This window comes from Melanotaenia boesemani, chromosome 23 (genome assembly GCF_017639745.1).
Source record: "Melanotaenia boesemani isolate fMelBoe1 chromosome 23, fMelBoe1.pri, whole genome shotgun sequence".
NCBI lineage: Eukaryota > Metazoa > Chordata > Actinopteri > Atheriniformes > Melanotaeniidae > Melanotaenia > Melanotaenia boesemani.
The window spans coordinates 11,954,696-11,979,353 of record NC_055704.1 but is presented as its reverse complement, the minus strand read 5'-3'; the positions used below and the strand labels follow the sequence as shown (position 1 = coordinate 11,979,353).

The 24,658-nt window shown below is 37.6% G+C and overlaps 1 protein-coding gene across 3 annotated transcripts in view; it reads left to right on the top strand.

Annotated features, from left to right (window-relative positions):
- The first annotated feature begins 313 nt into the window (after nucleotides 1-313).
- kcnc2 (potassium voltage-gated channel, Shaw-related subfamily, member 2) overlaps nucleotides 314-24,658 on the top strand; it is a 93,662-nt gene continuing 69,317 nt past the window's right edge. For 2 of the 3 annotated variants that reach the window (XM_041977731.1, XM_041977729.1), the window contains exon 1: nucleotides 315-1,464. In XM_041977731.1, the coding sequence (XP_041833665.1) occupies nucleotides 910-1,464 (555 nt within the window). In that variant the 5' untranslated portion in view covers nucleotides 315-909. Of the gene's footprint in view, nucleotides 1,465-24,658 lie in introns of all 3 variants that reach the window. The other variant, XM_041977730.1, reaches the window with a different exon arrangement.

The window sequence follows — 24,658 nt, the reverse complement described above, 5'->3', positions numbered from 1 at the left end:
TGTTTTTTTTCTTTCTTTCATTTTTTTTTAAGTGGACTTATCTTCACTATGTGTGCACAGGATTCTGAAGAAAAATGTGCATGTGAGTATTTAATGCTTCAAAACAAAGCAGTGTGATGCTGAAAGGACATGTTCTTTGGTAATAAACACAAATCGTGGTAGGTCTGCTTCAGAAATGGCAATAACTGAACGGGAATGACCTGTTGATGGTTAAAGAAAATTAGTTATACTTTTTAATCTAGGAAATCGCTTTATCGGGGTGAACGTTTCCTCTTCAGATTATTTGGCAGAGTCAAAATCACGACAGCGCTGAAGAGGGGCGCTGATCTGTTTCCCTGTAGCTGCTTTTTCATTTGTGCTCAGACAAAGATCAGAGGAAAGGCGTTTGGATTTCAGCTCAAAACGACGAAGGATAAGTATTGGGTTACTTTTCGGATAAGCTACATTGATGCCGATATTGTTTTTTAAAAAATGAATCTAGGTATCGCGTAACATATTTTTAAGTAACGTGCACGACGCTGACGAGCTGTTGTGCGTCTTGGAGAAGGCAGGGACGCAGGAGACGCGCAACAGCAACATCAGCTGCAGCGCAGTCTGTTTGGAACCACCGGTTGAGATCATTCAACACTTCACAGCATCATCGACTGTCGGAGCGGATCGTGGAATACAAGCTGACGACCTCATCTTTCTGGAATCATTCCTGGACAAACGATGGCCATTTTTATGGCCCCCCAAAACAGCCACAAAAGAAACGGATGAGTGAAAGCGGAGATGCTGCGCACCACGTCCAAAATCGTGGAGCTTCTTTCAACAGGACTGTGGGTGTGTGCGCGTCGGGCTCGCCGTTACCTCTGGACTGCACTCCCTAACTTCCTCCGCTTTCAATCAAGTCATGTCTGATACAGAGCGATGGGTAAGTTTGACGATAACGAGAGGATAATCCTCAACGTCGGGGGCACCAGGCACGAAACCTACAAAACCACCCTGAAGACCCTTCCGGGGACGCGACTGGCCCTGCTCGCCTCCGACTCGGACATCGACTCCGTGCTGGATCAGCTGCAACAAGTCCCTGGCTTCATCGAGTACAACGCGCGGACCAACGAATACTTTTTCGACCGCCACCCGGGTGTCTTCGCCTACGTGCTCAACTACTACCGCACCGGGAAGCTCCACTGCCCGGCGGATGTGTGCGGACCTCTCTTCGAAGAAGAACTCTCCTTTTGGGGCATCGATGAAACGGACGTGGAGCCTTGCTGTTGGATGACATACCGACAGCACCGGGACGCGGAGGAGGCTCTGGACGTGTTTGAGCTCAACGTGGACAACGGAGACGAGGACGACGAGATGGGGAAGAGACTCGGCATCGAGGACGTGGCTGCCGACGGGAATGTCAGTTTATGGAGGAAGTGGCAGCCGGTGATCTGGAATCTATTCGAGGATCCATACTCCTCCAGGGCAGCGCGGGTAAGGGCGCACCGCTGCGTCTGGAGCTCTCCAACACTTAAAACCCCGCTTATACCCCACTTTCATTCACAAAAACACACCACAGCTCACACTGTAGCAAGTCTTCCAAGTTTCCTTTAAGTTTCTACAGTTATTCATGTAGTTTGAATTGTAACGGCTGGTATTTTCCTCATTTCACCAATTTAAATTTCTTCTTTTGGAGCCGGATTTTAAACAGATTGTTATTATCACATTTCCAAATGAGGAGATTTTCCTCTTATAGTGAACAGTGAAGGTTCAACAGGGGATATATATAGGCTACTCACAGGAGATTTTTGGAATCTAACAAGCTATAGCCTAGATGTGGTTGGGATCATTTCAGCATGCATTTTATGTCTGGCATTTCCAAAATGCTTTGCAACGAGTTGCAGCTTTATAAAATGTCATTTCACCAACTCCTGCTATTATTTAGAATAATACCAAAAGACATTTGTAGTAGTACCTCATGCTGGGAATACAATATGCGAACTTAGAGGCCACCATTCGCATCTTTGTTCTTCTGTTTTTTAATCTTCCCCTTAAAAAAAAAAAAAGTTGGTTAGAGTAGAATTCAGCAAAGATTGCATTTTTAGTGAATTGGCAAAAGAAAGCTGGAATTATGTATATTTTTTATTCTAGAAAAACTCAGGATTAAAGCTGCAATACAACAATAGAACATAAACAAAATTATTCCATGATAATATCATTTTAATGTATTAATAAAGTCAAAGTTTTGACGTTTTAAAATAGCTTTCTGAATTAGTTGCCTCTATGCTTTCTGATCCTACCACTAGTGAAAGACAGGAGCTCTGCTAAGCTGGCCTTAGGCTGCAAATGAATTCTGGGTAATGGGCAGCAAATCTTTTACTTACTGACACACTAGAGTCAAAGACTACAGGCAATGATGTCATCTTGTGTAAATGGAAATCAAGGCAAACAGCTACACAAAAGCCCTCCTGAAGACAGAAAGCTTGCACAGCCAAGCAGGTTTGACTGTCAGTGCTTTTCATCAAACACAGAGCTTCTCTCGTCCAGCCTCCGCTGTAAGAGGCAAAATGCTTGCTGAGACATCACTGACTAGGGTGTGGCTGGAGGTCTAGTTGCCTGAAGGTTTCAGTCTCTGCAGCTCTTGTGGTTATATGTAAATATGCATTTAACTTAAGCTCATAAAATCAGTGTCTCAAGTGTATTTTTCAGTTTACATATATCATGTGACTAATGTGAAGCTTATATTTGTTTTTAGTATTGCTTGGTTGCTTTTAATATCTTCAGCATCAGTACCCCAATAAATAAAATCCATTAGCAAATTTTAATTTGAATTTCTAGTAGATTCAATTAGATTTCATGCTTTATTTTGAATTTTTTAGACATCTGTACTTCTTAGACTGTTGTAATTCTCCGATGGTCTACAATACATACTGAGGCATGATGAAGACAGGCCTTAAAGGGTTTTTTTTTTTTTTTTTTTGGTGAGGTAGTGTTCATTTCTTATAAGTAGTTATGGACAGCATTATTCAGACTACTTCAATCTGAAGGGGATAGTAATTATGGTATTTGTTTGGGTTACACATATATTTAGATTCCTGTTTGCATGTCATAGAGCATAGTCTGATTAATGGCTTATGCCCACATTACATTCTCCAGTGTAATGTGGGCACCTATCAAAAGTTTTGCACCTATCAAAAGTCAAAATTAGATTCATGTCCCTCACAAGAAGGAAGATTAGTCTACTCAGGTTTTACTTCATCCCAAAAGCACATTGCACTTTTACTGGAGTTGCCTTTAATTGTGTTGTACAACCTGATATATGGAAAGAGGCTAAAATAAGCAATAATGTTCTTAAAAACAAGTCACTCATGGAGTAAACATTGTAAAACAATGTGTTTGGTATTTAGTTCATTTTGAGATCACTCGGGGGATCACTAAGGTGTCTAAATGATGCATCCCATGTTTTGTCTAAAAATGCAAACATGTCTAGTCACATGGGACTAAGATTGTAATATTCCACACAGCCTAATTCATTTATTGCTTACTTTGAACGTGACATCTTATTTGAAGTAAACAGCAAGCAAAGTGCTCTCAGTTTGAAAAGCAGAGAACCAACTAAGTTTATGAGGGTTGAGGTGTTTGTGGTGGTTCCCTTCTTGAGCAGCTGTTAGCTTGACTAGCTTCTCAGCCCACCTTCCTGCTTCCACTGCTTGCTGTATAATGCAGGTAAGACTACACCTACATTATATAACCTATGAAATATTCCAACTATTTCATTTTAATGAATGATTACATTGTGTGGTTGTGGTTTGAATGCTTTTTTAGAGGTGATTTGGTAGGTGCAAAAACAACTCTTGGAAAATAGAACCAACTTCAAATGTTTCATTAGTTTTATCTTCATTGATAGAATTCTCTTGTCTGAAGTCAATATTTTTAGTGCTCATAATTCTCAGAAATTGACCTTTTTTATACATCTAGTAGCTAAAAACAGAGCAACACAGTCGGATTTGGTTTCATGTTCTGCGATTACATCATTCCTCCTCTTCACTTACAGGTGGCAGCATGAGAAGGACTATGAGGTTGATGTTTGAACAAAGGAAGCAGTGTTGTTGGTTTACATAACACCCCGCCAGATAACAGTAGGAGATACAAAAACAAACACCTTTAATTTAATGCTTGGTATTTTTTGAGGAGGTGATTTTTTTCCACTTTTATCCATGTATAAGCTCTGGAGCAGCATACAAAGGAAAACATATCTACTGAATGTATTTGTCTTACACTTCAATCCCTCTCAGACTTTTTACAAACCAAGTTCCAGAGTTTAGACGGCCGGTTTGTAACATAGATTAGTAATATTTGTTTAATTTCTTCACCTTACACTTTTACTAAAAGGGAGGCGTTTGTTGGTGTAAGGGTGGGTTATACTAGAACTTGCTCTGTTATTTGGCCTCTTTTTTTCAATTCATCATCAAACTTTTAGAGAAATAAAATGCAGGGTTTAGTCTTCAAATATGCAAAGAACATTGACATGAAATGTGTATTTAGTAATTAGGACAGTGTAAGAGTTGAGCTTGATATAATGCCTAAACATCACTCCAAAAGCCACTGAATTTTAAATAAAACTGCATTACAGACAGCTAAACAACCAGTTAAACTGTTAAAAGAAATGACGGAAACTAAATTGTTGTCCGGCTGCCTTGTTCCCATCTACCCGACTTTATTGGTAATTTCTTGGAAGTGTTTCCTGGCAATTATCTTGCTTACAGAAGAACCAGCAGTAATGTAACAGAGATAAATATTGAGTTGATTTTAACAAGGCTTTACTGAGCTGATGGAGCTGGATGCTTGTTTATGACACGCATACATCTGTTTTGTGTCGGTAGAGAATTGCATTCTCTGCTAGACACAAGGGAAGGACTTGGTGTTTGTGCAAGGGAAAGAGAGTTGAGAGTGTGTGCCGGAAAGAACTCCTTCAGGGCACTAATGTGGTGCCTGACAAGTTGTTATGGGAGAGAAATGTGGAGTTATCCTCCATGCAAAGTAAAGGTGGGATTTCAGCCAGTTCACCCAACACCACAGAGAGAACGGTATTAACAGTAAAGTGCTCTTCAATAACTGAAATGATATTTAATATCATGCTGGGGTGGTTAGTAAAAAATTGATGGAGCTTGAGTGTCCTTCTGAATTTAAAAAGGCTTTAACACATGGCATGGGTGATTTGTTAAACAACGGAGGAAGTCCATTTCTTCACATGCATCTGAAGCGAACAATCAGATTTCAACTTTCCACTCCACAATGTATTGTTTTTAACATACAGGAAGCAACATTTCTGCACTGTTAGAAGGAAGAAGTAGGAAGCAGTTCCTGTACCTAGTCTATAAAAGAACCATCATCTATGGATCTTCTTTAAATGACTGAACATTGTGGACAAAACAAGCTAAAGCAGTTTGAATACCAACTGGAGATGTTTACACTGTCCTGATTTAATGATGTACTTTATGAATAGACATCTTTATATTTCCATTTATGCAAATGACATCAATTACATGAGTGGTCTCTCAATGTGGCCTAGGACACAGTTGTGTTCATATGCCCACGTGTCCAAAACGTCTCTGAATCTAATCTCACTGATGAGTTCTAAGTGCATCCGCAATGCGTTGCACATCTTTTAACTTTATCAAGTTCTATAAAGAGATTTAAAATGTCTTCCTTGTGATCTAAGTACATCTATTCTTACTGCTATCCATATGCAAATGGAAAGCTTTGGGTGCATTTTCTTACCAGGTCTAAACAGGTCTTATGGTGAGGATATTATATTTGTATTAGAATTAAAGAAAGTTTATTATAATTCAAATCTTAAAGACAAAACATTGAATCACGTATCTGTAGATGAAACATCAGCTTTAATTTCTTCATTTCTTTTAAAAGACAAAAGCACTGTTGTGGCATTTGACCTAAATTTATATCTCCGTGAAGCCATGACCTTTCTAGGTGATGACAGAAGCATTAATCAGAGAGATGACACATTTGAATTCAAACAGGTGATGTTTCAGTTCATTGTTGCCTAATCTACACAACTACCTACGTGCCTGAAAAGGTGCACATTAGCTCAATTTGATTTTTTATGTCCTCAAGTACCTAGAAGTACATGTTTATACAAGTATCTGAGCTGACAGAGGGGCAAAAAGTAAAAGAAAAACCCACTTGCAAAAGGAGGTCTTGTTTTGATGGGAATCCAATAATAACTACCACAGTACCGGACCACAGACCTACTGTCACAATTGACACAATGGCTTCATAAACAGAATGATAATTGACTTTAGAACACATGTAAGAGTCAGATGAGTATCTGTAGCCTTTCATGTGTTTGTCTCTACAGATAAGACAAAATCTCCTCAGTCTGATCTGTTTCTTTAACCAACTCTTCCACGAGTGTTCGTATGCCAGCAGTCAGCAGTAGCAGGCGTGCTTCTCTGGGCTCCCCACGCTGTTTCTATTGTTGTAGCCATCATGTTCTTTCCTCACACTCTCAATGCTGCCTCTTTAATTTTAAGAGTGGCTGTTGGTGTGTTCACTGGTCTGTGTGAAACAACTGAGAATTCCTGATTGACATTGTTTATGAAAGGTGAACATGTTTGGTTGTTTTATGTTTGTGTCTGTGTATGTATATGTTCTTCAACATTTTAATCTGTTTGTTTGTCCCTCTCATATCTCTGTAGTTGGCCATTGCTGGATTGGGATGGTAATAAAAAAAAAAAAAAGAAAGAAAAACACCCACCTTTTTCATTTCTCATATCAATGGTCTAAATTAAGGTTAAACTGATGCCTGACTTTAAAATCCCCCTCTCCTAACATAGACACAGACTTCACCCTCACCCATCTATTCCTGCCCACCCCCCACATCGTTCCATTACCCCATCTGAGACTGCAGCTTGCTTTCTGCCACTTAAGAGGTTAAAAACCCAAACCGTCTGGGTGCTGCCTGCCGCATGCCTGAAGATACCAAAGCCAGGCTGCACGCTCAGCCTGCCTGTTGTCATGGCAACCTCATCACTCATTGCCACGGCCTGTTTTCATTGAGATCCAGTTGGTCCGTGAAACTGATTTCAGAAACCTGCTCGACTGAACCCTTATTGCTCAGTAACCCCCTGTGTGCTAGCTTGTTAGTTCTGTGGCAGTGATAACAAAAGAAAAAAGAAAAGGGGAGTGTCACCAACACAACCAATCCATTTGTGCATGTCTGTTTAACTACGGGATATACGGAAAATGTAAAATACATATATTGTGCTTTAGCATCTTCACTTTATGGCCCTGTCTATCTCGAGCTACAGGTGTAGCTCAGTTTACAGTTGCCTAATCAGAAAGCCCAGTTAAGCAATGTTTGATATTGTAAGAGGACAGGAAATACATCTGATCTGCTGCAAACAGACGGCAAGACCTTGCTGAGTAAATAAGGTCTGATGTGTCAACAGCAGCAGACCTGACACTGAGTAGGAGAGCAGGGCAAATGGCTGCCTAAGCGTGGGTGTTGACGGCACACTGCTGGGCATGTTTGTAGCCACTGCCAGTCACATTAATTTGACCTGCCAATCACCATCCTGTGCTGCTTTGCTTGACCATAATAACTCAGAGTACTGAAGTGGTGTGGAGGGCTGCAGCTGAGGTTCGTATGAGTAAGACTTCAGTAGAACCAAAGATGTAGTGAAAGGTGTAATGTGAGATGTCTGCTTCTTGACACAACATTTGCTAGTGTATTTGTTGCTAAGCACTCATCACTGCAGTGTTCGTGCTCTGCAGTTTGTGCTTAATAACTCCCTGTTTGGTATGTATGACATCTCCGCTGATAGTGTACAATGGTGTACTTGGTGTGTGCTTGGTAACTTATTAAAGTTTCTGGAGGAAGCAAAATTAAATTCTAGTTAGAAAGGAGTAAGTGTAAAGAAACACTTAGCAACACATGATCATTTTAAACCATGAAGTTAGACATATATGATCATTATATCAGAGTCATTGAAATAATATGTTTGAAGACAGATGCCAATTTTATGCCAAAGGGACACTAAATAAAGTAATTAATGGGCAACTTATGTAAATAACACATGGAAAACAAACACATAGGTATGATCTTCATTACTTTGCTGGATAATATCTGCTAATGTTAAACTTTTGCTAGAGATTGCCATTTGTTTAAAATTTCTTAAAGAGATAAATGTTTCTTTTTTCTTAATTATGATATTATGCAGATTAAAGAAGAGGGTCTATGATAATTGTTTTTTTTTTTGTGAGTTAACAGGACATATCTATACATTAAGTTAAGTCACGTTTATTAGCATACTTAAGAATAACTAAAGATGACTAAAATGCTTCACAGAATGAAATAATAGAAATTATTGTTGTTTAAGTCTCATTATAAAAGTTACAGCAAAATCTGCTAGGAAGATCAAATTTGGTGAGTTTGAAAAGAAGCCTAAGAGAAGAAATTATTTTTTATCAGTTTTGTGGAAGCCGACTTGATCTAAAATGGTAGGTTGTTCCACGGTTTAGGATCTGTCACTGCAAAAGCTTGTTCACCTTTTGTTTTTTGTCTGGTTGTGGTCACATCTAAAAGAAATTGGTTGACAGACCACATATCATATCCTGATATGAATAAGTTAAACATTTCTTATATTAGAACTGGAGGCCAACATAATGCCTTCCAGAGTAAATTTTGTCTGGTTTTTAAAAATAGAAACTTAAATGCTTTTAACATGACTGAATTTATCTGCATAGTAGTGAAAAGTGTATGTTTGATAAAACTACCAAAGACAAACATGTATAGAAAAAAGCATTAGCCCAAGCATTGAACCCTGTGGAACCCCACAACTAAGAGAATGTAACATGAATAGCTGCGTTTCCATTACCCTTAGAATTGTTCAAAACCTAAATATTGCAGTAAAAAACTGGCAATGGAAACACCTAAATTTTGATAAACATCTCAAATATTACTAAAAAGTTTTTACACTCATGAGGCGGTTTTTCCAGACATGTCGATATAGAAGTATATCAGAATAGTGTAATGAAAACTTTTTTCACATTTACACGTCACTGAAAGTGACAATCACATGAAATAAAGATGGCGCGGTATGTAGGGACAGAGAAGGAAATATTTTTACAAATAATTAAAGAGAAAATTATAACTGCCATCCTTGATAACAACAGCAAAATGTAAAGTTTTACAAAGATTTAAAAATCTCTATCCTCCTCGAAGTGGAGTCTTGCAGGATGAGATTTTACAAGAATAACGGCTAATACGCTAAACACCAATGGATGGAAACACCTGCAAATCGTAATTTACTTTGCCAAAATTTTAGAAATCTCACTGTTATTTCGCAAAGAACTGTAATAGAAACACAGCTAGTGTGCAGCATGGTTGTATGTCTGTGTTAAACAAATGCACAGCTTAAGGACTTGTCGGTGTGTTTTTTTTTAACCACATGGGGGCAGTATCAAAATGATGGCAAACAACTTGAATTGAAGGTTGTATTGTTGCTGTTATTGTTTTTTTTTCTTCTCTCTGCGCAGGGCCAGAAAACATTTTTACATGCTGTTGTGTTTTATCAGCAGTCTCAAACGTGCCTCCTTTTTCTGTCTTGTTTGTTCTTATTTTTCTTGGCTTGGTGACTTCCCCTGAGGTTCCTCCATTTCTGGTTCATTCAACCTTTAGGATTTTGACCTATGTTGAGGTTCATTACTAAGGTAAAAGAGCAGGGTTACACACAAACTAACATTAATTAAAGGCTCACTATCCTTCGCAATGTGTGAGGTTTGATCAACAGGGATACAAATGGGGTAGCTTAAATACAACAAACTGAAAGCTGATAAATATAACTTAAAATCACCCTTGTCAGCTCTATTAAATCCAATGGCATTAACCAGTTCTTGAGAAGCTGTTAAAAAGTGCCCTAATGAGGTAATTATAAAATGCAGCAGACTCAATTGTTACATGAATCTAGTGAAACATCTGCATTCAGTATAACTAACTGTACACATCTTTATGGGCTAGTTTATCTAACTTAATTATTAGCTGTATTCTGTGTTAGAACAACTTGTATTGTTATCTTATTCAAAATGAGTGGATATTCAAAAAGTGGAAAAACCTACACTGTATTAAACTGGAATTAACCTTAAAGGCGTCTTAACCTCTGCAGCAGCTTCATTAGTTAGTGCTGGTTGTTTGTTTAGTGTCACCGTTTTGGATAATAGATGACTGAGTGTGCAATCAGTTAACTAAGAACAGGTGTGCAGCAATGACAGGAATTAATTAAAACGTGCAGAGAATACTTCCAAACAAATTTTAAATACCTTAGCAAAGGTAAATTCATGACAAGCAGAAACTGCATACAAAGAAGAGCAACAGCAGGGCTGTTAGTTGACGAGCAAGACTTGTTCTGCATGCATGAATGGGCCGCACAGTTCTGCAGCTCGCATCACGTCTTGTTCTGTCCGGATGTGTGCCTAGTCCACTCACACACAAGCACATGCTTTCAAGTGAAATGACAAATATGCCCACCCTTTTTTTCTCTTGTAATGGGATTTTTAAATTATTACTCAGAAGATTAAAGAGGCAGATTTGGCATACATGATGATGGTTTTATGCTGAAGCATTACAATGAGTCTAAGTGACTGATTCCTTCCCTTCGTGAGACATTTGTAACAGTATTAGAATATTCATAGAGCAATTAGTAATCTGTTTTACAAAGAATAATTGTCTGAATAGTTATTTTATTACAGTTGCTTGGGCTCATTTGAATAATTTCTATCTCAAACACTCCTCGGTCCACCTGTCATCTCTTAGCTCTGAATAGACAAATTATGTTTTTGTTTTATTTTTTAGGTTGATTTAACAACATTTGGGATTTTAGGAAATAAGGCTATGGAGATTTTTGTGATGAAATATATAGCACAGAAGAATAAAAGCAGCTTGTTTCTGCTTTCAGACAGGGTTTTTTTCTTTCTTCTTTTTTTCTGCACTGACTTTGGAAAGCAGTCAGCATGATATGCATCTGATTATGAAAGAAGCATTTTGCAGCATGAAATGAAAGTGCATGTTTAACCTTCCATGACAGCAGTCCTTCTCTTTGACTTTTTTCAAATGTTTCTACAGGTGTTAATTCAGCAGAGCACCTTACATGAGGGCTGCATTTATTAGCCCACTCCTGTCCCTAACTGTCTTTCTGTAAACACAGAAGCCACGTTTTCACAAGCCTGGAAACTACATAAATATTATAACAGCACAACAGTCATCTGATCATGTTAGGAGTTGGTCCATTGTATTTATATAGCAGATTAGATTTTAGGTGTTACACTTAAAAGTTAAATGCTAGTTCTTCAAGCTATGTCTTGCACAAAGGATGTTTTGCCTGTTTACTGTGTACAACTATCAACAGCCAAAAGAGGCCCTAACATGGGCCCCTAGATGTTTGGGGTTAAAGCTGCATTTACTCTGAAGCCTACATCACACTATGAGATTTTAAACCTGATTTTCCTATCACAGACAAATGTTGGTGGTTACAGATATACAGATCTGAGACAAGTTGGTGGTTCAACCAAGAGTCATAAATAGAGTTTCATGTTAAAAATGTTTGGTTAAATGTTGGTGAGAGCATACATGCTTTCTGTATTATCCTAATAATAAAGGGGAAGGGTGTCTGGAGGGAGATGAGTCTTAGGGAGCAACTACCTGTCTCCCTTTAATAACCAGAAGAACAAAAACTGAACTGACAGTATATGAGGAATCTGGGTCTGAACTTGGCTTAAACAACTAAATATTCCCTGAAAGCCGTGGATAGATTAAAAGTTATTTTGTGTGCTACCATTCCCACTACAAGAAGACTTAATTAAACTTAATAAAAGTGAGCTGAGACTTATTTGTCTTTTTATTCGTTGCTCCACTTTAATGGATTCAGTCTGAATTTCCTTTTAATTGATTTAAATGAATGTTGAGGAGGACAGCATGAATAGATGAAATCTAATGAAAAAATTAAAATGAGCTGACAAACTTTTGGAAATTAGATGTGCATCAGAGAGAATAGTGTGGTTAAAACCTACAGAAACCTTCATGAATGCATTGGGGTGTTACATTTAGCTTTCAGTCCTAGGTAAACCTTTTTGGTTGAGAACATGAACACATGGAAACTCATGCTGAGACTTCAATATCCACATAAAAGAGATTCTCCTCCACAGTAACATTCTCAAAATTAATCAGAAATCAGTCCAGCAGCACAACATCTAAACCAGCATAAATGTTTTTCACAAATTTGTAATTTTACAGAAAAAAATAAGTTGAAATACAACAAAAGACACAATATGAACTTTAAGGGACTCAATGGTTGAGGGGATGGATAGATCTGATGTATAAATTTTCCAGTTTGGACATGATGATGCCTTGAATACCACAATAAAATAACTGGTTTGCCATACTGGGAGTACATGCCAGTTAAATATAAGGTTTTCTTACAATACTTAGTATTGTTGGCATGTTTACATTTGATTTAAAATATTTCTGCTATACATATCTAATAATTTGATAGATTCAGTTCAAGTATATATTAAGTGCTGTTGGGATATTTTGTAGCAAACACATAATTTTCTACAAATTTAGTAATTTTTGTAAACTCCAGTAGAACTCCAACCCTCTGGATTATATAGCTATCCCTTTACCAACTCCATTTAAGAGCCACCACAACAAGCTAATACTCAGAAAATATTAGAGCATCTAATGTATTGAGCGATCTGAATAAAATTAAATGACCATTATCTTCGCTGTCTACGATAACCAGTCAAAAACCAACTGACAGCTGCTATAATGAGCTGAATAGCTGTGTAACCTCTTAAGTGACAGCAGGTATTGAAGCTACTCTTTGCCACTGTTTGCTTTTCTTCACATTTGGCAGGATGGCACTTACAGTACAAAGTCTCTCACACTTCACAGACAAATGTCAGGCCATATTTTCAGAGATGTTAATGCTCAACAGCATCTCATCTATCTGCCAACAGTCACATTTTTAGTGTGATTGGCTGTACTCACCATCTTCACTGCTTTGAAGAGAAGTTTTCTAGATAATTTTGGCATAAACTACACTCCTAGGGTCAAGCTGCAAACTGAAAATATCACAAGTTAAATTGGATGACAGGAATGCACACAACAGAGATGTCATCTCTTTGTAATGGAGACTGGCTGCAAGCTGACCCTCTTTGACAGCTTTGTTTGCAGCTGAAGCAGTGAGATGTGTTGCTTGTTTCTGTCACTAAAAAGTAAGACATGGTAATGAACTGGATGTTGTTTACTCAGTTACTTTGTCTGATTCTAATTGCATGTCTGGTTACTGTGCTGCAATAACCTCTGACTTTCAGCTCTGCTCACATTTACTCTGGTTCAAAGATGAGAGGCTTTAAAGAGGATCCACTGTTTAATGCAACCACATCTGAGCCAGCTGAGCTCAATTAGAAGACATGTGGAGCTAAGGTCACTGTTCGTATAAACGTTTCAAATGCCTAGATGCTCACTTGAAATTGTGGTATGAAATTAAAAACATAGAAATCTTAAATGACAATAAGTGATGTGGAGGTTAACTGTAACATAAATTGCACAGCTTTCCATAATTTTAATGCAATAAAGGTCGTTTTATCTATTGTTCTAGCTAGTAATTTTAGTGTCAAGCTAGCAGTTTGCCAGCTTGTTTGCTACCATGTTTATCCAGTTTCCTAGCACACAATTAGTTCTTTTTTCTGATTTCTACCATTCAAGCCACAAGTTTTCAAAATGCTTGAAGCAAAATCTGTTGCGCCATAGGAATAAATTAAATTCTGGTTGACTTGTACATGAATAGGGACACAAATCACTACAGGTCAAGAATTCTGTCATGACCTTAGTAACCACAAAGACAACACCAGGGAAATTTTTGCGGGAACTAATCATACAAGTAACCAAAAGCCAATATATTAATAATTTCTTTTATTGAACAGTTAGGTCTTATTGAAAATAAAAACACAATTTATGGCACCTCATCACTGTACCATTTGGTGTGTGATTTTAAATGTGTAAAAAGAGCTTTAAAAAGTTTGAAAATGCATTGAAATGGAACACGAAATAATGCAAACATGACTGCTTATCAAACATAATACCAGTTGATTGCACTTGAGCAATTTAAATGAGCTCATAATACTACCCGTTTCTTAGAATTTTAAGTTAGTTAATTCTTTACATCTGACAGTAAAGGATCTCATGAACAGAGCAAAGCCAACAATTAATCGAGAAAGTGTAATGTGTAAATTTAGTACCCAGCACTGTTTATCTTATTTTAAAATGCAGTTTACCTCATTTAACCTCAAATTGACCAAATATTATTAGAATAACATGGACACTAACTTTATTTAATTGTGACTTAATCTCTATAAGTTTGCTAGTAAAAATAGTCCTAAAAGAATATCAGTTTTGAAACAGCTACTAGATCCGACTGTGTTAAGTTATCAAGCTTTAAAGAAGAAACACTTTTTCAATGTGAGGCTGCAAATTTTGTTTTGCCTTTCAATAATCTATCCCTAGCTTTGTATATTTCAGGCTAGAATACTGTCTGCTTCATCATTCATCAGGTTAAAAGCAGAACTGCAGCCCATTTTCAGACATGTACTATAGGTAAGAATGAGTGCAACTATTAGCCCTGCTGCTGTCCACTCAAAATATAACATGGCAGTATTACTGTAGGTGATGTATGTTTCATGTCTCTGGGTTTGGATAACATCATTTAAAACATCCTGACCGGTATCAGTAACTGCACTACAGCAGCGCCACAAAGACAAAAATCCTTTGTTTTATCTTTACCTATAACTTCACAGCAGAACCAACAATTAAACACATTAAATAAAATTTAAATGTGAATATTATGTTTTGTTTAGTTTTTTCTATTTAGTTTTTTTTTAATCCTTGATTTTTATTTTGCTTTCTTTTACTAAACATCACAACAGAGAATTAAAAGGAATCAAAGCTCTCCATGTCCACACACCAGAGCAACTACTTCTTTTCTGTGGAACTAAAATGGTAAATACTGCTAATGTAACTTCTGTCGGGATTTTCAGACGTCTTTCTGGCTAGTGATGATGATATATGATAATGCAGCCTCTGCCAGCCTGATATTGACTATAGTCAGTAACAGAGACCTCCCTGGAGGTTATTTAACTGAAAAAAAGAGAAAAATCTTATCTGCCCTAAAAGCAGATAGTAAGGCATGAAGTAGACAAAATGTTATCTGTATTCGGTAACAATCCTGTTTTTTATTCATTTATTTTCTTAACATTTGGAAAAAAAAGGTGGAATTTCATGGAAAAACAATATAACTGGGTCAAATTTTTGTAGGAATCACAGTGCTTGGTCGATTATATCCATTTTTTAGGTTCTGAATAAACATCTTCCAGTTGGGGTTCCTTAGCTGACTAAAGTCAATAAAATTGTCTGGTAGTCTTCATGTTTTGCTAAACTGATTTCTCCTCCCCTCAATCTACCTTCAACCAATTTTGTGCCATGTTTTTATCTTTTGGAAAGTTTTCAGAAAACTCTTTAAAGGATACAAAAGTAAATCAAAATATTGCACTCAGCCCAATCCCACATCAGAATGTACAGGCATGTAGCAAATACGTCCTCATTAACCAGTAAGGGGGAGCAAAACCAAAGTTTTGCTTCATCATTGTGTGTATTTTTAACATTATTATAAAGTATCATCTTAAATTAGATAATAAGCTTGCAAACTAATAGACTTTTTGTTACTTTGTGAAATAAACCCACCTGAATGTGAAGAAAAGATTTATATTAGTAAAATAAATGTAAATTTACTAAAAGACATAAAGAAATGTAAGGGCTTTTATGAACATTCTGTCCCAAATACAAAGCAAAAACTGGATGTCAAACTCAGAGTTCCCACACCGTGACCCAGATTTTAAATCAAACTGTCCAATCAGAGGACAGATAGTTTAGACAGCTTCAACTATGCTGCAGGCTCTGAAAAGTGAGACAAAACTTGGCCACTTTATAGGGAAAAAATTGCTTTTTGACACAAATAGCTAATCAGCCAATCACATCACAGCAACTCAACCCATTTAGTCTTGTAGACACAGTCAAGACAACTAGCTGAAGTTCAAACTGAGCATCAGAAAAAGAATTTAGATTATTTCTTTTAACCCCTTAGTGCCAAATAAGCATCATTTAACCACCACAGCCTACCTGAGTACTGCTGCTAAACACGTCTATCTCTTTATGACCACAGTGTAGCATCTTCTGATGGCTACTTCCAGCAGGATAATGCACCATGTCACAAAGCTCAGATCCTCTTCAACTGGTTTCTTAAACATGTCGATGAGTTCACTGGACTCCAATGGCCTCCGCAGTCACCAGATCTCAATCAAATAGAGCAGCTTTGGGATGTGGTGGAATGGGAGATTCTCATCATGGATTTGCAGCCGACAAATCTTCAGCAACTGTGATGCTGTCATGTCGATATGGAGCAAAATCTGTGACACTCCGGTACACTCAGGTACCTTTTGTTTCCACAATATCTTAAATATAACCCACCTCAGCCACAGAAGTAGTCAGGACCTGCAGTGGAGAATGCTGCAAAACCATCTGCACTCTGATTGGATAGTTTAATTTTTGGTTAAGCTGTCACTCTTTAATTAGTTTAAAGAAAGGATCAAAATTCAATCATTACTTTAAAGTCATTCACTATGTGAAAATTTTTATTTTTTTCTCTGCATCTCTGAAGTTTGGTTTCTTCTATTTTCTTAGTATCTTTGTGTAATTCTACTTTTATCATCACATTTTATGTTTTAAAGATCTTTTCTACATGTAACAGTTACACTACAAATGCTTCAATTTCTAAGTACATTAGTACACAACTACAGTCCTTGGAATCACGGGTGAACATATAATTACCCAAGCAGCCATGTGACAACATTTTTGCAGCCTGTATCAGCAGTCATTTAATTATTATTTTCACTGAAAACAAAAAGGAAATGCTAATGTGTGCATTACTTTGAAGTGGCTCAGTCAAACCTTTTGCAATGTTTGCTGTCAAACAAGCCAATCATGCTACACAGGAGTCTGTTTATAAAGGCAAAAAATATGAATTTACATAATTTCAATCGCTGACTTTAAAGTGACAACTTTCATCTTCAAAGACGGAGCATTCATAGCGAACCTGAATCAAGCAGCACTTTGGAAACCGTGATGGGGCTGCAGTCAGAGTTGTCCACTCCTAAGTATTGATTGAGAGACTAAAGCAATTAACCTTTGTGACACACTCCCACATCATGCATTTATTTTCCCAACTAGTGAAAAGCTAATTCATAACACTGCAATATGAAATGAGGAGACTGACAGCAAAGAGAGATGATGGAGTTTAGGAGGATTTACCCTCTGGTAGACAAGTGATCTTTGCTAATGCTAAAACGTTAAGTGCTATGCATTTATTTAGGATCATGTAGTTTCAAGTTATTGTCCTTTGAAGCTCAAATGAAAAATTATTTCCACATCACATAGTGATACTACTCATTACAAGTGTCATGGGTGAAGAAAAAGAGTATGAAGCCCTGGGAAAAAGGGTTTGAAAAGGAACTAGATTTTAGGAAATAATTAACTTTTTTAAACTAAAGTGGTAAAAAGTAGGGGTAGCCAAAGTCACCCCACTAAGGTTAGAACCTCTGTGGGCTGGGCAGCTGGAGGCAGTATTATCTATTCAAACTAGAAAATCAAATAGTTTTAGGGCAACTTTCTTAATCAAAAATGCTACTTATGGACACATGAAACAATGTTTATTTAATTTAATGAGTTATCTTTTGACACATTTAAAACTTAAAAGACTTGAAATTTAAATAGTTTTTTTTTATTTTATCATAGTCAAAATTATTCCACTAGAAGACTAATACATATGCATAAAACATTCTCATCATCCTAAATTTCTTTTGTGGTATTTATCATAAATGCTGGAAATTAAAATAAATTCTGTGTATATTGCATGTTGTGATCCCAAAAACTAGAAGACAAAAAAAAAATAAAAAAAAATATATAAATAAATAAGAAATAAACAAATTTAGCAGAATAAAGTAAAATGAGATGATCTCCCTTTAGCAATGAGAATGGAGGAAAGTGTTATGTTGGTCTAAAGCCTGAATCCTGATATTTATTCTTCTTCGAAAGAAATTTTTCATCATTTATCAAAAATGTTTAGCTACTGTAAATGTTTTGATTGTGTAAAGAGGGTTTTAATATGAATGCAGAGAAAGACTTGTTTCATGCCAAATCCATATTGGATGACTAAGAATGGTCAGGAAACAATTAACTGCTTGTTGTGTTGAATCAGCATTGTGGACTGACTGAAGTGAAAGCAAGTTGACCCCGACTCCAGCGTGCAGCACAGGAGCTCTTTGAGTCGTCTTCAATGATTCACCAATACAGACCTGGCAGAACTGATCCTATTAGTAATTCTCTACTGGATTTAGGTCTCTGGGGACCCAAAGAAGCCCTCCACTACAGCAATCCTCTCCTCTTCACCGGGCACACAGGCAAAGGATATTCACGCCTGAGTGTGTTTGCTCTTCAGTAACAACCACGAGGGGTTTGCCAGTACAAAGATAGAGTCCCGTCTCTGAAGCAAGAGGTTAAAGGGCCTCCGCCTGAAGAGATCTCTCTCCTCTCGCTGTGTGCCTGTAACAACTTTCTAAGCTGTTTAAAGCAGACAGTTTAGACATTACCTCATGCTCTTATCCAAGATGTTTGATGGAAAAATTCCTCAGAACACAATTAGCATTGATTGCATTCTTCCTACACGCTTTTTGCACTGTTCATACTGCAATGAGAGATAATGTGCAGGAAGCAGTGCCCCATCCTTGCCACACAAGAACAAATCCATCAAAGAGTTTTTCAAGAGACTTTTATTAAGATTTAGGATTAATCTGTAGGATAATTCTACCACAGGTTGTGCCAGTGGTGAAGCTAGCTACATTTTTTTTTACATGGAAGGTGGCAAGACTTTATTAGGGGCCACTAAGAGAGAAAATGATAATGGTCCTCTTGCTAACATACACATTAACTGATGTGATAAGTGTGATCACATTAGAGAGAGATGAGAAATAAAACACATCAGTCAACAAAAAAGTCAGAAATATCTCCCTTTCTCTTCATTCTTATATCTTTCTATACAAAATCTGACTGGTTACAGGGTAAACTCCACATTTTCATGCCGTTGCTACTTTAAAACTAGCATCCTTGCTAGCCTCCTGTTAAAATTGAACTGGGTCATGTACACTACTGTTCAAAAGTTTGGGGTCACTTCCCTATTGAATCCCATGGCAAAGTGACCCCAAACTTTTGAACGGTAGTGTAGCTCTAGCTGGTCACTGTGTTAAGTAACTTGGATACTGAAGTACTCTTTGACCACCTTTACAGTTTATTTTCAGGTCCAAAGTGAAAGTCTAGATTAACTGAGTTTTGTGTAGTTGCTAAATTCACTAACATTATCTCAAAGCTAATCTAGTGCTACCATATACTGCTACATAGTTTCGTGCTAACCTCTTACATAACATTAGCAGTAGTACTTGAACAAGGACAAAATCTCCTCTAGAAATGTGAAGCCACATGTCAATATTTTTAAACAATCAATAATTACCCTTAAATTTGACTTCAAACTGGAAAGACCCTTCTGTCCTCCTCCTCCAGGTAGAGAGGTGGCCAGTACCACCCTGGCCACCTCTCTAGCTCTGTGCAACAAAATTTAAAACCCAGGCCCCTCAAAATATATATGGAAATATTATGATAAATATAAAATATTACTGTGACAACAACCTGAAAAAAGGCACTGCTAAGTAACAGGGTATGGCAGTGGATTCTTTTGTTTCTTGTTAGCAATCCAGAAGACAGCGGGATAAAAAAGCTGATGTTTACACCTGTAACTGAATCTTGTTCAACATATCCAGGATATCTTAAAGTATCTTAATCAACCCTAACAGTGGAGATCTCGCTGTAGTTTTACTACAAAACTGCTTTTAAACACAAGTCATGCTTTCTGGATTTGAATTGAATGATTGATCAAAGTTAAATATTATCGGCAGGCTGAAGACAGCAGCTGGAAGTAAATGTTATATGTTAATGTGTAAATTATTCTAAGCACTAACACATCATTACTCAATGATCTAGATCTGATGAACAATGGCTGTGTATTTTATTAATCTAATTGAAGCATGTGAGAAAGTTTCAGTTTTATTATGTAAGATGCAACACTGGCTGTTTTAATTGCTCTTTGTATCAAACAAAAGAATTAAAAACAGATTAATTCAAATGTCTTGGTTCATCTTTTGTCATCTAGGAGAGCGTTGCATAAAAGTTTTAATTATCCAGTGATTTTAATTAGCAGAGTTTTAAAAACCTTTTTATGAGATGGATGTGGATATAAACAAAGATAAAAACATGGAGTGTGATAAGCGGCACACTTTAAGTGAAAACTGCAAACAAATCTTTTATAATTTGGTGAATAATTTAATTAATAAAATAATAATTGTTCCAAATCTTTAAAAGTAAACAAGTAATTATTGTCTGTTATAGGCTAAATTTCTCTTATGAAGATGGTTCTTAGTGAAAGTCAAACATCGATGTTGGTGGATAGACTCATCATCCATCCATCCGTCCATCCATCCATCCATTTTCTGCCGCTTATCCGGAGTCGGGTCGCGGCGGCAGCTGCCTAAGCAGGGAAACCAAGACTTCCTTCTACCCGGCCACATTCACCAGCTCATCCGGAGGGATCCTGGGGTGTTCCCAGGCCAGCCGAGAGATGTACTCTGTCCAGTGTGTCGTGGTTCTTCCTCTGGGCCTCTTTCCGGTGGGACGTGCCCTGAACACCTCACCAGGGAGGCGTCCAGGAGGCATCCTGACCAGATGCCCGAGCCACCTCATCTGTCTCCTCGCGATGTGGAGGAGCAGCAGCTCTACTCTGAGCCCCTCGCGGATCAACGAGCTTCTCACCCTATCTCTAAGGGAGAGCCCGGCCACCCTGCGAGAAAACTCATTTCGGCCGCTTGTATTCGTGATCTTGTTCTTTCGGTCACTACCCACAGCTCGTGACCATAGGTGAGGGTAGGAAAGTAGATCGACCGGTAAATCGAGAGCTTTGCCTATTAGCTCAGATCCCTCTTCACCATGACAGACCGATGCAGAGTCCGCATCACTGCAGATGCAGAACAAGAACAAGACCCCGAGATACGTGAACTCCTCCACTTGAGGCAGGACCCTATTGCAGACTCGAAAAGAGAGCACTCCATCCTTTTCCGGCTGAGGACCATGGTCTCGGACTTGGAGGTACTGTATCTGATTTACTGCTGGCAATGCGGACCAAGCTCTGACACTGGTCGTACGGGGACCGGACAGCTCGTACAAGTGGGTCCGGCACTCCATACTCCCCGATTACCCCCCACAAGAGTCCCGGTGGGGACACGGTCGAATGCCTTCTCCAAGTCCACAAAGCACATGTAGATTGGTTGGGCAAACTTCCATGCCACCTCAAAGACCCTGCAGAGGGTGTAGAACTGGCCCACTGTTCCACGACTGGTATGAAAACCACACTGCTCCTCCTCAATCCGAGGTTTGACTATCTGACGGACCCTCCTCTCCAGCACCCCAGAATAGACCTTACCAGGGAGGCTGAGGAGTGTGATCCCCCTGTAGCTGGAGCACACCCTCTGGTCCCCCTTTTTGACCTGAGTCAAATTAGGTGGCTCTAACAGCCAATCAGTTTCTACACAATGACTCATTAATTTGACTCAGGTGTGTTGGTGCAGGGATACATGGAAAACCTGCTGAATTGCGGCCCTCGTAGGACCGAACTGAGTAGCCCTGATCTACACACTAATGTCTTTATTAATTTATTTAGTTTTTAGAAAATAAATGTTGGGGGGGGGGGCTCCTTTAATATGTATTAATATCGTATCTTGGACATCTCCTTGGAGTAAGTTTAGCTTCCAGCATCAGTTGCCATTGTTATACAACTCAGTTCAGAGTACAGAGTTCACTTCTGAGTCAATTTCAATGGCAGTAAACAAAAGAAAAGAAAAGTCAAGATCATAATGAAGCACATTCTCTGAAAGAGGCAAAAAGAGTTAACGCCGTACACAGAGGTGGTCTGTGCAGCCATTAAATACATAGCAAGACAGTGAGAATATCACATCAATATCATGACAATGTCACTTTCCCAGATTACTTTACAAGAAATTTGCTTGGAAACCCATTCCCCTAAACTACTTTAGATTTTACACATGCTGACCCTAAACAGATGAAGTCGTATTGACAGGCAGTTATTTATCTTCACTAAAACCCAAAACCTCACTTAATTTTTTTTGATTATCGAAGTAGTTTGAACTAACTCTCTTAAGCTAAACATACATTTATCAATATTTTATTAAATTAAAAAAAATTGGTTTCTTCTACCACCAAAGAAAAGAGAATAGTTTAACGAAATAAATTATTTGCTTCAACTGGTAACAAATGACCGATTTAAGTTTATCCAAGTTCAGTCATAACCACTTTCATTTTTATTCCTACTGCTACACTCAAGTTAGTCATAGTGGTCGTAGTGGGTGTCTATCCATGCACGGTCCTCCACACTCACGGTGCCAACTTTAACATTCAAGCAGAATAGAACATCCCAACAACATTGTGTAAATGTAAATATAACACAGGCAGTAAAGCACATAACTCAATTTTATAGGAACACAATAAAAAAAAAGGCTAAATTCCTGCTGAATATACAGTTTCAATAAGCCTTTGCAGTCTTTCCACAATTGGTAATGTGGATCTGTGAATCTGGAGAAAAGTAGATGTCATTAGGATACTAAGTCCACGTCAAACTTAATTGTTGAACATTGAGAGTAGAAAACTGATCTTAGATGATAAACTCCAAACACAGGACTCCAGATTGCTTGTGTTTTGAAAAGAGCCCCACCCCCTTTGACAGAAACATCACATGTTCAGTTATTTTGCCAATTGTTTTTATCACACCACACAATGTTGAAAGGCAATAGAAACATCTTATTTGGTTTAGTAATGAGATACCGTTAATATAAAACATGAAAAAAATCATCACTGTTAAAAAGTTTTTATTCAAACAAAATCTGGGCTTACAATAAAGGAAAATAATGTAAATTTAGAACATTTATTATAAGAATATAAGAGAATAGAAGTACTTTATTGTCCTGCCAAGGCAAGAATTTTTTCATAAAAACTATTTTAGCTTCCTTATTAAAAACAACCTCTGTCTGACTTTCTTAAACAGGACTTAAAAGTTTACAACAGCAGCATAAGAGCTAATTTAACATATTTGGACATTTTAGCTTTGCCAGAGTTTTAGTAGCTCACCCAACTAAGTCTGCAGTTTAAAATAAAGTTCAGCTCTTACAAACAGGTGACATCAGCATATCTTTGCTGTCAGACTAAGAGCTGGATAATTCTCAGACCCCTCTCTGAAATGCTTGCCTCATCCATAAATTAGCCGTGACACACCTTTATATTCGTGGAAGCTCCAGCTGAACACACCTGGGAAACATTGGTACTAATATAATAAAAAATATGAATGCAGCAGAATCCAGTCAAAGTCCTCGCGAGTCAGAAACGTCCAAGCCCACAATTTAAAAATAAATTAATGTATAAAAAAGTACCATTTTTCTTATAAGCTTCTTTTTAAAAAGAACTTTGATTATAAAAGTACATCCACTGCCATTAACAATTACAACTGTAGACTTAATAAATGCCTAATTTGTGCTAATAACTTATTAGAAACTAAAAAAAACAAACAAAAGAACATTAATGAAAATCACAGGAACAGTATTAACTGGGAAACCTAAAGATTTGACAGCCTTATATTTCTTATTGTTTGCTGTCATTTATGAACAAGTTGCTGCTAATTAGAAACCAACCATCTCAGCTAAATACAAGACATAATCTCCGTTTCCCGCAACTATTTACAAGCGGTCAAATGAAATGTGTCACAATATTGGAGGATTTGAGGTTTGTCTCAACCTGCAAACACTGAAGTTGTTGTTTTTCATGTCTTGTAACTAATCTAAAAAAAGCATCAGCATCACACCTAATCACAGCTTTTAAGTCCTTTATAAAATCTGTCTGAATATGATGCCTGGGATATAAATAGTTGTGCTCTTTCTTTTCAGGAATACAAACATTTCTTTTCCACATTTGACTCCATGGCTTCACAATAAATAAAAACAGATGATAACCGGGCTTGTTTTAAGTTTTACTCATTAAAAGCCACTTCTACAAGGTGAGGCCTGGGTGTTCTTTTCAAAGGTTTGACAATATCATAAAATCGCCCTGTACAGTAAATTAGCTCTTTATATATTTTTTTAACTGTTCACCTCTGTGACTTTGTACTCACCTGTGACTAAAATAATCCAAACTGCTTGCTATGCAGCAGCTCAGATGTAATTAAAAGTGACCTGTTTCCTCTTGGAAAATAGTGCTACTGGAATGAGCTGATCAAAAGTCCTCACAATGATGGACTAAAATTAGTTTTTCCAACAATCTGATGAGCTATTTTTTGTTGTGATTTAAAAGGATAAAGTGCGTGGAAAACATTGTTGATCTGTTTTGTTTATGCACGTT